Source organism: Varroa destructor, unplaced genomic scaffold (assembly GCF_002443255.2).
Source record: "Varroa destructor unplaced genomic scaffold, Vdes_3.0 BEIS01000004.1, whole genome shotgun sequence".
Classification (NCBI taxonomy): Eukaryota; Metazoa; Arthropoda; class Arachnida; order Mesostigmata; family Varroidae; genus Varroa; species Varroa destructor.
In genome coordinates this window covers 22,031,143-22,045,656 of record NW_019211457.1, presented here as the reverse complement: position 1 = coordinate 22,045,656, position 14,514 = coordinate 22,031,143, and the positions used below count along the sequence as shown (strand labels likewise).

General features: G+C 35.7%; 1 protein-coding gene across 10 annotated transcripts in view; it reads right to left on the bottom strand.

Annotated features, from left to right (window-relative positions):
• The window catches only part of LOC111250277 (uncharacterized), a 99,041-nt gene continuing 84,527 nt past the window's right edge, over nt 1-14,514 (bottom strand). For 7 of the 10 annotated variants that reach the window (XM_086985946.1, XM_022805248.2, XM_022805249.2 and 4 more), the window contains 5 exons: nt 10,069-10,254; nt 9,383-9,511; nt 8,809-8,924; nt 5,556-5,819; nt 1-2,654 (listed from right to left, as the gene is read on the bottom strand). In XM_086985946.1, coding sequence (XP_086842072.1) covers nt 2,574-2,654; nt 5,556-5,819; nt 8,809-8,924; nt 9,383-9,511; nt 10,069-10,254 — 776 coding nt within the window. In that variant the 3' untranslated portion in view covers nt 1-2,573. Of the gene's footprint in view, nt 2,655-3,490; nt 3,563-5,555; nt 5,820-8,808; nt 8,925-9,382; nt 9,512-10,068; nt 10,255-14,514 lie in introns of all 10 variants that reach the window. The other 3 variants (XR_002673274.2, XM_022805250.2, XM_086985945.1) reach the window with 3 other exon arrangements.

The following is a 14,514-nucleotide window of genomic DNA, read 5'->3' as shown; positions in this document are numbered from 1 at the left end:
TTTGTAAAAATAACAAAATAATTTATTTTAAAACTAATCGTGTGCATCACTACGCGAATGATTGTTTTTGCACTGACGAAAACTTCAACATTAGTATTTATTTGCTCAGCTAGATATCACGGTTTGCGTACAATATTGGATAACATTAAGTAATTACTACAAGGTTTTCTCCGTTATTTGTATAAATAGATTCTCTTTGGTTGAATTGATGCGGGCTTATATAGAAATATAAGTGCTTTAAATCGACCAAAGGTGCTTCCGCGTTTGGTTAAAATTTTGATGACATATCTGAAAGAGCGATCCATTAATTTAAAGAAGATGTGCATATGCTTAGCTTTTTTTCAAAGTTAAAAGCGTGCCTCCAAATTTAGGGTATCTAAAATATATCGCAGTAGTTTTTGGCTCATATTTTTTCATAGAATCGCTGCATTGTTTGATTTATGCAGATACAAATGTTGAGCTTACATAGTATGCCAAATCTAGGTAAATTTAATCTTACATTTAATCAGCCAAAAAAGGCAACTGTATTTGGCTTTTCTGTCCTGTCGATGACGGCTTATGTGCGCTAAGTTTTTGTAAGTTTGTCCTTCATTTTAGATTTCCTAAGTTTACCAAAGGTGCAGATTAAGTTAACCATAGTTAAAGGCAATAGCCAAAAACCAATATACTGCAACGAAAAGTAAATGGAGTTACACTACTCAAATGACGAACTAAATTTCGAAGTTGTTAATTTGTCAAACTTGTGAAATTTCCACGGCATACATAATTAATGAAAATCTCAGCGCATTTAATTGTCAAGGATGCCCCGGTGGATTCTCAGTGACTAACCTTTGAAGTAGTATGAGTCTAAATTCAGCAGCCTGTTATATTCTTCCGTATATATATTTTCATTAACTTAAAGGATCGCCCCTTCTGAAAGACTAATAGAAAAGTAAATAAAACAAAAAAAAAATCAGAGAAATCTCACATAACGGAATAGAGACTATAAAGAGATGACGTTTTCACAATGTTCAGTTTATGTTGGAGTACAGAATGCAGCAAATTCGAGGAATAGTCATTTTTTTTTTATCAAACTTTGCAGCGCTACTCGGTAAACCTTTCGGTGCATACGGATTTTACTCGTTTTGTGTCAATTAAATAATTCAGAATCGGATAGTTTGAAATTTAACAACATTAAAAAACAAGTACGGGAAGACATGGTGTATATACTTGAGCGCTCTGGATCGGTTATAGCCGATGGACTTAATATCACTGAAAAATGGCATTTTTCAAGTCAAAGATTAAAGGCCATGCTGTTATGTAAATTTAACTGAAATTTGTTCGGGTATATTTGCAACGTTGAAATCGAAAGGCAGGTGCACTAACTGCTATATTTTTTTAGTTACATTTAATGTATACAGAATATATTTCTCTAAATAAAACTATATTGAATTAAAACTGTTTAATAGTACCAACATGATGAAACATGGGCAATTTGGTTTAAATGAGTAATGCACATCTCTTCGAATGCTTTGCTATGGTAACCATGAACATGCGGTCCTGGCCGGTTGCTATATCAAATTGTTACCATGCCGTTTTAGAAGTCTGTTGGAGAATCTCTAGTCAAATCGATCAGTATCTATCCCGACTAAAGGCTATAGCCGGATCGGGCCTTAGTGAATTTTGAAGCGCACAGTTTGAATCAGAAATTCACAGAGGAACCTTTTTTTTTATACCTGTTCAGTCTCAACATGCATTTGCAGAGATATAATAATATACATATGAAATATGCGCAAATGTCACCTTCCAGGCGGACGAACTTTGGCTAGCCCCCACATGAAGTTAAATTTGATCACGATTTTCTACGTATAAAGGTGAGCGATCAACGAAAATAGAGCTCCAAATATGATTAGCTGCAGCTAGCCACTGTTTTACCGACATAATTTTATTACGATCTATGGTACATCTGTTTGTCTGCATTTATAGTTGTTTGCTCACCAATCATTTAACATTAGCTTACTAGTACCAATTCACTCTACATGCATATTAAGGATATGTTTGAATGGAAAACAATATCGAAAAGGTGTTCACATACTTGCCTGAAAACCTATTATTCTTTAACAAAGACATAAACAAGTACATTTAACTTGATAAATGAAACATTTGTTTTTCTGTGATACTTTTATAGTATCATATAAAAGGTGCGTTGTGCAATTATAAGGTTTCTCTACTCTACATGAAAACAATTCAAACTATCATAAAGTCTTACACAAAGTAGATTTCCAGACTTAATCAAGCAAACACAATAATTTCTCGTCAAGTTCAGAAATATCAACGATCTAAATGTCTTCGTTGTAACACAGCCATTGTCTCGTCCATTGATGGTCCCCTTATCAACTTCGGCTTTCCTCTGCTGCTAATCGCTTGCTAATAAACTTGACCACTCATGTGGCATGAGTTAAACCTTATTTTTGATATAACTGTTTCACACGGTACGGTTAATAAGTAACTTAAGTTTGTGATCTATAGATCATTTGTAGTGCTTGTCTTTAGGTTTCAAGATTAATTCCCTTTTCATTATTTATCCGTCAGTCTTAATAGGTACAATCCTGGTCTCGATTGACGTGATCCTCAGAATGCTTTACGGTCGACCGGATCTCCAAGAGGGCGCATTCCTAACAAGTTAAGAAGAATTGATTAATTTGGCTATAATGTTACCAACAACTAGGATAACTAGTAATATAGGTAATATATTATGTAAGCAATTTGATAATGTCATTGTTTATGAATTTTACATAGAAGCTTGTTTAGTCCTTAACGTTCGTTAGGAGGCGTCCACATAGCATATTACGTAGGCATCTTATTAGATAAAGAAAACATTACTAATCAAAACCAAAGTTAATTATTAATAGATATTTTTGTAACTTTCTTAATCTAACTGATGTTGCATTGGTCTATTTGGTTGAATATGTGTGTAAAAAAGCACCTGTACGTGTATAAGTTTCAATGAGAAATATACTACTTGAGCGTTTCGGTGTCTTTGTTGGTTCCAATTTCGCGATAACCAACGACGTAGCCTTAGGAATTCCCATTAAAACGTTAGATTACCAACTTTAAACCAGATAGGTTTTTCGAAATGTTTTAATAACTTATTTGTTAATGTGATAACTTGGGTTGCTTAATGATACGTGTACGGAGGTGTAGAATGGGTGCTAAAACGTAGCACTGTGAACGAAAGGTCACACAAGGTCAAGTGCGTAAAGCGTAACGAAATTACATGGACGTAATTTACTGGCGAAATAAGCCGCAGAAAAAGTCCGCAAAGCATAAGAAAAACAGTTGAAACTATACTTCGGAGAACATACAAAACAACTCGAATTTTTCTGAAAATAGTAATGCGTAGAGAGTGAAATTTTATCGATAAATGGCTCCGCTGGTAAACCACTAACTATACCAACTAGGGTAGCGGCGGTAGGATGCAATAGCTTTAGAACAAGACACATTTGCTCACATCAATCACTGTGCTGAAGAAAACGCGAAAAACGAATGGTAGCAATCTTTTTTAGCAACGAACAGGTTATACCTGGAAGCAAAGAAGATACGGCTCTGACAAATCAGATTCTGCATTACAGACAAGAACAAAGTGTCTGCTGTGAAATTAGCGCGGTAAACCTGAGAATGAGGTGTACTGATAAAGGCGCCTGCATCACTAAATCAAACTATTACTTGTACGACTTGATTACACAAGGTCTTAGCTACATCATGGATCAACTGTGTAGGATTACAACGACCTGGCACGCGAGATGGTCAGAAAACAACTTTAAGATATAGTAGAACTGATCTCACCTCGAAAATACTTGTAGAACTTCCCACCGTGAAATCTATAGCATAATGCACAATAAATCTTCTTAGGTCCAGAAATTTATGACCTAATATCAGAGTTACCTCTGTTGCAACAAAAAGCGGTTTCATAGGTATTGCAGTAAATCAATAATAAGTCTGATTAAAATGATTTTCTAAAGTCTAGCAATTCTTCTTTATACAGTACAATTCACATATATTTCGCATTTTTTATAAGAAGTTCGTTTATTGGTGATTTGCGTTGTCAAATCGTAGATAAGCGCTATATATTATCATTATTTGAGCTAACTCGTTAGTTGAGGATGCCGTTTTAGGATGTTATCATTTTTTTTCTTGTTTCGAAGACTCCTACAGATTTACAAAATCACTTGATATAAGAGTTTCATTTTGGTTTTGAAGAATACGAGTTTCTCGAGTTCGGGCCTAAGGCAATAATCTTGTAACCTTGATTATAGTTGGTGTATGCGTATGGCCATATCAGTTTGTGATGCACTCTGTGAAATATTTGGTTAAATAAATTTCACTTGTTCAATTTTTCGAGCGATTATACAATAATTTTACTACAAAATTTTTCAATAATCTTCATAGAACAGGTTTCCTATATTTAAATATACAGTTCTAAAAAAGATTAAAACTTAACCATTCAGATGCAGTCCTCCGTTCGATATGGAATAAAGGCTAAATGCAGAAAAAAACCTTATGAAACATAACCAAGAGTAGATCTGGTGAAACCTACAATTATATTAACACAAAAAAATAGAGATTTTTTGAGACAAATTGACATTGCTTGTTTGTATGTTTTGCGAATAAAGGCATTCCTCCATTTCCATACCAGACATTTCGGAATTTTCGTTAATGCAGAACTTGCTCACATGTCATTTTCAAGATTTCTTTCAAGTGTAACATTTTTAATCGTAGTCTAACACCGTTACCTTCTACACCGTTCTAGCAACTTAGATTCAAATTTCCCGACCAATTAGTAAAATTTCATGCTTCATTATTTCAACCGGACCCTTTAACAACATATATTTTTACTATTGTTATAATTAAATATTATTTGAAAAAAACTGATACCCGAAGACAAACAATACTGTGTGTCAGTTAGCCGATCGGATCAGTCCTCTGCCGCTTAGACATCTCTATTCATCGATTTAAAAAAATTATGTAAATCTCCTTGAGAAATACAGAGCAGTACTGAAGCTTATTCACATATATTTTGCCTTCTTATTAAAACCTTGTAAACCCGGACGATAGGGCTAGCAAGCTATTTACAAAAAAAATTATACACGCTCCGCTTAATTACATCTTTAGTATAGCATCAAAGACAGGAGTCTTTGATGCTATACGATGCTGAGTCTTGCTGGACTTATCTGGGCTTTCTCCATCAGACCTATGAAGCTCTATAGCAGCCACCAAATAGCTATTAGCGTAATGTGTGCTTTTCCTTTGTATTGATAATTCCTGGTATTTATTCTTTCGTATGTTTTTCAACTAATAATTTTCGACGCTAGGATTTAACCAGCTTGACTGGATGTTTTGTGTTCATTGATAGTCACCATAGCAACGCACTCTAAAGGATGCGCATTAGCCATCCACTTTAGGCCGGCCCCTCAAACAGCTACTTTAAATTTCAAGGTATGTAGAGGACCACATAATAGAGTTTAGTATCCTACTTTATTGGTAACAAAACTTTTGCGTTCTCACACTTAGCATACCTGCTTTCGTAGTTCTTCTTGTCCAGATGGTTCTTGGTGGCTACTACTAGCTTCTGGTCGTGGATCGCAATTAATAGTCATCGGTAAATCATCTTCGTCATCTTCTACAAGCGAAGTTCGCTCCTCTTCCGCAACAGAATCCTCTAGGTCGTGTGGGATACGACGCCTGGTGTTTTCAGGAGAACTTTCGTCCTCGGTGAATGATTCCTCTTCGGGAATTTCTTCAAGTGGCGACATGAATTCCTCCGGAGGAGGCGGTATTATCTAAGAAAATAATTAGTGTGAAGTTTAGACTGAGAGGTATCGGTGACAGTGTGGATAAGTAAAAATTATCTATTGTGGGCAGTGGACGGACTAAGGTACATAAACAATTATAGTTTGAGACGGCTGTCATATATAAATATACCGTCGGTAAATTTCATTTTGACAAGCCTAAAACAATGTAGCAGCTCTTCTGAGGATCAATTATTCAGTTATTCGTTATATCAACCTTATTCAAGTTTCGAATCTCAAATAACATGCTTTAAATGACCCTAAAAAATAGATTAGATAACTGATTATACATGCGAGGAGTGTGGGCAAGAAGTGACTGCTTTTTTCGAACTTGTATGGCTTAATGTACTTCCAGTGTTTCGGTGATCATAAATGTTACATCCGTATTCGTTTAGAAATTGCAGAGCAATTACATTTTGTATTAGTTCTCTAAAAACATAAGCTAAGAAACATTTAAAAAAATTTGTTTATGGGATTGACCGTTGTAAAGCGCAGAAAGGATATTTCTTGCATCAACAAGTCGCCTACTTTCTTAAGAGGAACAGAGAATGTTGGTAGTGATGAACTTCCCACTAGTGTTCTCATTTGGAACTACAAAGACAACTCTCCTTATGAACCTTGTATTCGGTTAAAGAAGATGACGAAGAAAGATTCGGTGACTCATTGAGTTGTAACTTGTGATAAAAAGAAAGTGACTTTCTACGATTATCGCTGATGGGCAGATCAATCAGGGATATTCAATGACATCGTCCTGAGGCAAATATGCAGCAGTAAAGCTTATGGTCTCTCTCTGGTAGTTTTGTGCAGGGGTTATTCGCTATAGCTTCGTAAGTCCTAATTTGTCGATTGTGGCTGAAGTGTACTGTCAACTATAGGTAGCCATCTTTTTCCAAATCTCAACAACGTCTTAATTGGAAAATTATTTTAATCTCAACGTATTGCCAAAATTACATTTCGAAACATTATATATGTTCGTGCACAAGACTCCGCAGCAGCGAGTTAAACTTTGTTTACTTCGCTGTCTGACCTGCAAATGGCAGAAGGTCATGGCTAATACTGCGTACTTCGACTTTAAATAATTATGCTTTTGAAAAAAATCCAGGTATTCAGGATACATCAGTGTATACCGATGATACTCCTTTATCAAGCAGCATGTTTACAAAAATTAAATAATTTTTGAAAAATTAATAAATGGAATCGCCTACATTATTGGCTCATGCAACATCACAATATGGCTTACATGTTGGGCATATATAGGCTGTTGTTAAATACATAGGGAGAAATTAGAGAAAAAATGCTGGTTTACTGAAAATTGGCTGTGATCACAGCTAGAGAAGACGTTGCTCTATTTTTTAATTTTTTTTGTTATTTACAGCTCATCTACCACATCTATGCAGTGTAAAGTCAATATTAGAATGGTTCAAAAACTGGCGAATACAGTATTCGTGTTTCTTCGAGAAGCAAAGTAAAAGTACAATAATATCCACATCAACCTTTGAAGCCAACTATATTCTACTATAGCTTGTGAAGTTATTCATGATTCTGATGCAAGGGATTATCCACAATTAATCCATGATCGTTATTATCCGACATGTGTGGGCGTGTTTCGTTACGGTTGTTGAAAATTCTTTTAAAAGCAACCATACATTGACAGCAATATGTGGTACAACGAGCAGGATGGCTTAGATTACTTTGACATATCAGTGTATGTACATTTCCATAAGGCTTTATGCCCCAAAACTAGTATATTATTTCATTATTTTTTGACATATTAACATTGTATGAATTGCACTACGGAAAAATGTATTTTATGAGAAATCTGAGCCGTACATATTTCAAAAAGACTAAGTCTCCCGAATTTTACGTTTAAAAAAAGCGCGCTTTTGTTAGACAAAACGAAATAGCCTATATCAATTCGATGTCATATAGTTTCACAATCCTTTACATCGATGGCTTTGTGTGCCTCGCCGTTAACCTCGAAGACAGCTGTTCTCGAAGAACTTGGGGAAAAACAAAATATCGTTGCTGTTTGACAGCTACAAGAGCACTATTTAAAGTTCTCAGTTGTATCAAATGAAATTTAGGTCATCTTAGGCAACCTAAGAATAGTTTGATAGAATTAACCACATCAAGCCTTATACTTTAAAAGCATGCACCGTGCAGCATCGCACACAAACAGGAAATTTATTACCAAAGCTAGGTGGTTTAATTATTACGGAAACACCGAATAACTGGTCAAAGAGGATTTACGGGGAAACTAATGCTTTCTTAAACTACAAGGGTAGATTCGGCCCACTTTCTTTTTTATTGAAAAGAAGCATCGTTCAGTACCACAGATACAGGCAAACGTTTGAATGCAACTTTTTTTTTTTCGTATTGAACTACGGGTGCGGAAATGTGGTAGAGGACGTCGATCGTGATTACGCATGAGGTCTATGCGTATATTAAGAATGCTCATTTTAAAGTTGTATCGAGGTGGAAGTGGAGTAAACAAGGCAAAGTTTCTTTCCTATCGTTTACAACCATCCTCAAGTAAATCAACAAATTTAAATGAGGATCATATTTAGAACGGTAAAAGGCGGTTATTATTAAATAAATTGCTATATATCCATAACATAATTGTGGTAAATAATACGAGGGAAGACTAGACCAAAGAGATCAGTCACTGTTGTCTGGGATGCTTGTAATCTGACCCAAATAAATTAATTCAGTTGTTAGGGTAACAGACAATTAATACAGTAACTATTCCGCCTTCAAATCGCGTGATTTACATAGAAGCCCGAGATAATCAAAACGAGTACTCCGTCTTGAATAGACACGCATATACTATCACTTTACAGTACCAAGTAGAAAAGTTTCAAGTTATGAATGCGTCGGATGAGCGCACTTGCTTAAGAAGGCTATATATATCGTATAATAACAGTTTTTTTTTAATTTATATTTTCTATATATTTTTAATAGTATATACGAAACTATTTACCTTATGGGGATTTCTAACGTATGGAACGGTAGCAGCGATAGCACCGGATGCAGCCAGCATAATACCAGATACAATGAATGGACACTGGTATGACCCGGTGAGGTCATACAGGATACCTTAAAATGTGTTTGAATAGTAAAACAAGTAGCTTAGGCATAGTTTTGCCAGTTTTTTTAATCGAATAGATAATAAACAATTTGTGAAAATGCGTTACTTCAAGATTAAAAGATTTTAAGATTAAAAGTACGTACTGTTAATTATATATATATATCGATATATATGGGTACTATGGCAAAAAGCATACATTTGCGCAATCGATTTATATAAAATTTAATATCACTGCACCGAGATGTATCTCTTGTAAGAAAAAGTTGTTTTGTCTTCTTGTTGACAAGAAACCGAGTACAAAAATAAACCATCGCTCCACATTGAGCATTTACCATGATAATTTTTAATCCTTTAAGTCTGTTTATCGTCATTCTGTTTATTTAACCAACCTTTTTCTTATTCCTAATAGCATTCATGTTTAAAACGAAAAATAAATATAACATTATATTAGATTCTTCATACATACCAGCAAATGGAATGCCAAGGATACAGGCACAGCCTCGTACTAAACATAGAAGTCCAAAGGCATTGGTTAAACGCTCGAGGCCGAGCAGATCCACCAGTATGATTGATGTCAGTAGAATATATGCAGCAACTGCAAGGGTTCAGAAGAAAACAAACATATAAATCTTACAATCTTACAAATGTATAACGCATCTTAATCATATTTGACAATACTTTAGGTTACGTTTGTATTGAATAGACGATATGGTATTGATTAAGTAGACCTAATCGTCACAACACTTTATAACCTTTTCAACGTCTCTCATAGAGATAATCTGGTGAGATCTATCAGTCTCTTGAATCTGATTCTTTTCCTATTATGCACCAGTGTTGTCTTGCTTTATATTTATCGTGAACAACTGCGGCTGTTTTCTTTCCCAAAACACAGCCTGCCAAACCAGAACACAGGTTCTATCACAAACCATCGAAGTTAATAGATAACGTAATCATACAAACAAGATCAGCAGGTCGGCAAAGTACCTATGTGGAAATCAATAGTTCTTAGTGTGTTTTACGGGATTTACTCCACTGATCACATCCGCGTTTTATGCAATTCTGGATTACAACACCTACTCTGGGTCTGATTATACTGTCGTTCTGGTTTTCACGTATGAAAATAAAATAATATCTGTATTTTTTTATACCTACCCATGAAACCAAACAAGGCACATACGGTCATTGCCGCAGTATACCCGCCTATCACCAGTGCTAGCGGTGTAATTGCAACTGCAATTCCCGATATAGCCAAGGTCACGTTGTTCACCGTAAGCGAGTTCACGTGAGGAGAATCCGAGATTCGGCCGAATAGCAAGCGACCCAACATATTTGTGATACCTGGAAATATGCACAATCAGAGGATTTTGGAGTTTGGTTACATTCAACAAACAAGGCACAAGGTAGAAAAAAAGTACGTTTACGATAAGGAATGACAATTGTTTGACATAAACAAAATGTAGATGGCAAATTGAAGAACTTGTTGCTTCAATTGCAAATCAATCTTTGTCCTCATTTTTTTAATCTCAGTACACATCTTTTTTGTACAAACCCGTTTTTTATCTGGTAAGCAAATTTTCTTAATAAAAATGTGAAATAGGTATTACCCCTCCTGGTAGCAAATAAAAATATCCAAAAAAGCAAAGATTTGTAGAGTTTACGAAGGTTTTTTTACTTTATTTAAAATTTTACGATATGAAGGTGCATAAAAAGTGTAATTTATGGTCGAAATGCATTATCAGAAGACACGGTCCAAAGATGATTCTGTTGTTTTCGTTCCCCTAAAAAGTGCCCCTCGTAGTGGTTGACCAGAAAAATTGACCAAATCATTACGAAAAGTTTAGGAAAACTAATACGTGAGCAGGCATAATAAGGAACTAAATGTCTACCACCAAATAGTTTTAAGCTATTCAAACGAAGAAAAAGCTCGATGTTTGGGTGCCACACGAACTGACATCAAGTATTTACTCGATCGTTCCATCGTTTACGAAAAAAGCGCGGAATTGAGTCATTTTCAAAAGTGGATCATTATGGACAATAATGTGCAAATAAAAAAATGTATTTCGCAGTCTGTGGCATAGCCCAGACTACCGCAAAAAAAGATGACCTTACGTGTTTAATAAAATAGGAAAGCAACTCTGTGTCATAAGTTACTGCCACTTCCCAAAACATTTTCTATTGTCAACAATTAACAAAAACAGAACAAGCCATGGCAAAAAAAATCGGCCAAAACTAGCCAAAAAGGCGTCGTTTTTCATTATGACAATGAATGAATCAGACCATATACATTCTTGGCTACCCGACAAAAACTAAGAAAACTTGGATGAGAAATTTTATTGCGTTTACGGAACGGTACTATTAGACAATCATCTATTTTAGCCTCTGCAAAACTCTATTAATTGTGTTAATTTAGTTCCAATAGAGGGACGAAAAATCATTTACCACATTTTTTCGCGAGAAATTTCACAGTGATGGCACTATGGTGTTTCTAACAAAAATAGCAGATCAAAACGACGCATATTTAGTTTAGTAAAAAAAAGTAGTTTCAATTTTGGCTTAACCTTTCAACTATGAAATATATATATATAAAATACAAGCCTCAAAGCCATATAAGTTTGAAGAGACTGAGACCAACCATAAGTTAAATTAGAGTCTCATTCAACATAACTAGTATATAGCAACAACAAAATAAACGTCTTAGTAAATAATAAATCCTAATAAATCCTGGCAATTGTTCCTAGAAAGTTTGCTATGGAGAGTATATAGGAAGGTAGGAAGCTCTAAAAGTATTTATTTTGGCAACTGGCAGCGTCCTGGAGAACTTCTAAGAAGATTCTAAAAAGCTGGCAGCGGTGCAGATTTATGCAGTTTGGTTTGTGGCAAATGTATACATTTATTTATGTAGGTAACAACAGACTTGAAGTGTATTTTGCTGCAAAACAATAAAAATTTCGTATTCATTGAAATGGCTTGACGCGCGAGCGACCTTGGTAATCCAAAGATAATCCAAATGCCATTATGCTGCATCTTTGATACCATATTTAAATACCAAAAAAGTTTAGTGTCCCAAATTACACTAGTGTCTCATAGGTGTCATCTTTAAAAGACGATTTGCAAATTTGTCTTGAGTGAGATCATCAGCAAAATAAATGACGTGCAGTTTACTTTCACGAGGCGCAATGTGGAGAGGCAGTATAGTAGTATAAAGGATAAATACAAAAGGGCCTAAACTGAACTTCGTGGAACCTCACGTTCTAATCCATAATCCTTCAAAACCGCACTGTTGATAAACAGTTGAAAAGCGGTTGATTAAGTAATACCTGAATAAACCGCCAGCAACATAAGAAAAATAATAATAGGAAATCGTTTCTAAAAAGACATACTGCGAGATAGTGTGAAAAGCCTTTGCCAGATCAATTGCGGTTACCAAATGCGCAGGTGATGTAGTTATAGATATCACGAAAAACCACATCACGGGAAATGGGGCAAAACATACATTAATAATTTGAGGAGAAAATCATGTTGAAAATATGGGTATCAAACGGATGCTTAGCACATTTTTTGGACAGTTCTGAACTGGAGAACGGTTTACTTAAAAATTGTGGCAAGTAGCAAGTTTGCCGATACCGACAAGTTTTCTGGCAAAGATTTGATATGGATTTTGCCTACTTCCCCAGTTATCTCGAAAGCTGTTGGTGTAGCCAAAATATGTATATATGTACAAGCGGCGTCTTTCAAAGCCGAATCTAGCCGTCTAGCTGTAATCTAGTAATCTAAGCGGTGCCTTCGCATCCGACGCGGTTTAAGCTGTGGAGAAGCATCACTATATAGCCTTAGTAACATATATTGCCGTTGCTGTTTCTTTGTCGTTTATTAAATCACCTATTCCGTTTTGGTGCAAGAGTAATTGAAATTCATACTATGTAAAGAGTTAGTATATACTTAAAGGCGCTTATTAATTTTCTATGGACTACAGAAGGATTCTCTTGCTTTTTAAATAAAAATTAAAGGGCTATTTGTCGCTTGCGTAGACACCGAGCTTTCTCATTTCCTAGAAGGGTAGCCGGCAAGGGATTTCAACCACCATTCAGGTCAGCTTTGATAAGCACAATCATTTGAGACTGCCTCTCCGCTATTGCCATTTCCATTTTTAATTACTCCTAAAGATGACTGTTTTCCAAGTTATTTATGCTTCTGAATGCTTCGATGTGGACACGCTTCGTTCAGACACGCGGCCATTTGCTGACTGGCATGTCCCACATTCCGACGCCAGTATTATTGGTCATTTATGAACCGGTCCTCTGTATATCAGTGAGTTCTCTGAGGAACGGTGCGCACTTCTGAAATATAACACCTAACGATTCACGAGGTGTAGAAAAATCATCACCCTCAAATGAGTTCGACCGCAGACTTGGATTTTGCGCGGTTTGTTGCTATTGTCGATTGTATTATTTAAATGAGCTCAATTACAGGCGCACCTAACGGGAAAAATATGTGGTATGGTATTTGAGAATACATTTGGCAAGTTGTTTAAATCATGCGTCCATTTGGTCAAAGGGAGGCAAAGATCGCGTTGTACAACAGATGGAATGCACTTTGCTGGAAAGGTGTGGTCACTGTTCCTATCAACAACAGCCCTATTTCCATTTAGAAGATGAATTCTTCGCAACCTAGTGCTTGCCTCTCCACTTTGGTGAGCTTGTTGCGTGCATAAAGATCATCCATACGGACGCGCAGCAAAAGCAATTTAAGTCAAACAAACATAGATTTTCGATCTCCATGAGGACCAATTCCACATAAAAAAACAACCTGACTATTGCTAATAGTACCAACAGGCATGGTTATAGTCTTTGTCGTTAGCCCTTTTTGGTAGCTGAAATATACTTCTTGACATCCCTCAGCTGTCGACTAGTGCTAATTACGAATTGTTTTAAACCTTGTGTTTGTGCTGTTGTGTTTGATATTTCGGCGATGATAAGCATTGCCGTTGTGTTCGAAAATACTGAAAGTACCGAATGCACAACCGAATGAAATAATGATCAGTCTTACAGTTCCAGCATGGAGCGGTACAGTTATATCAGCGTGCTCAAAGGTTTTACATCCAAGCAGAATCGATATAAAAAAGAGTTCGCTTCAACGAGATCTGGCTGAAGACATCTTCAACATTGTATTACTACTTTTTTGTATAATGACATGTACCAAGTAGCTTATACTCTAATGATATTCAGTACAGACTAACCTATTTCATACATTTGGGGGCAATAGGTTAATTTTCATTTTTAAGTAATATTAATAGTGCGACCAAATTGCTTGGGGGCAGCTTTAAGTTTTTTTCGAACGGTTACCAGCAGATATGCTAATCTATATATTCTAAACTCGATTCTGAATTACTTACATACTGAATCCACGTCTGGTGTCCCGAAGGTGAAAGCTAATAATTGTCGAAATTCTCTTAAAAGTTGCAACATACTTTTTTTTGCTAACCGTTAAGTAATTAGAGTTACTGAGGTAAACTAACGACTATAATGACAGTGTCGAGTACAAGATTGGCTTCTACTGAGTTCTCCAAAACTAGTTCACAATGTATCTTTTGGCAAACCT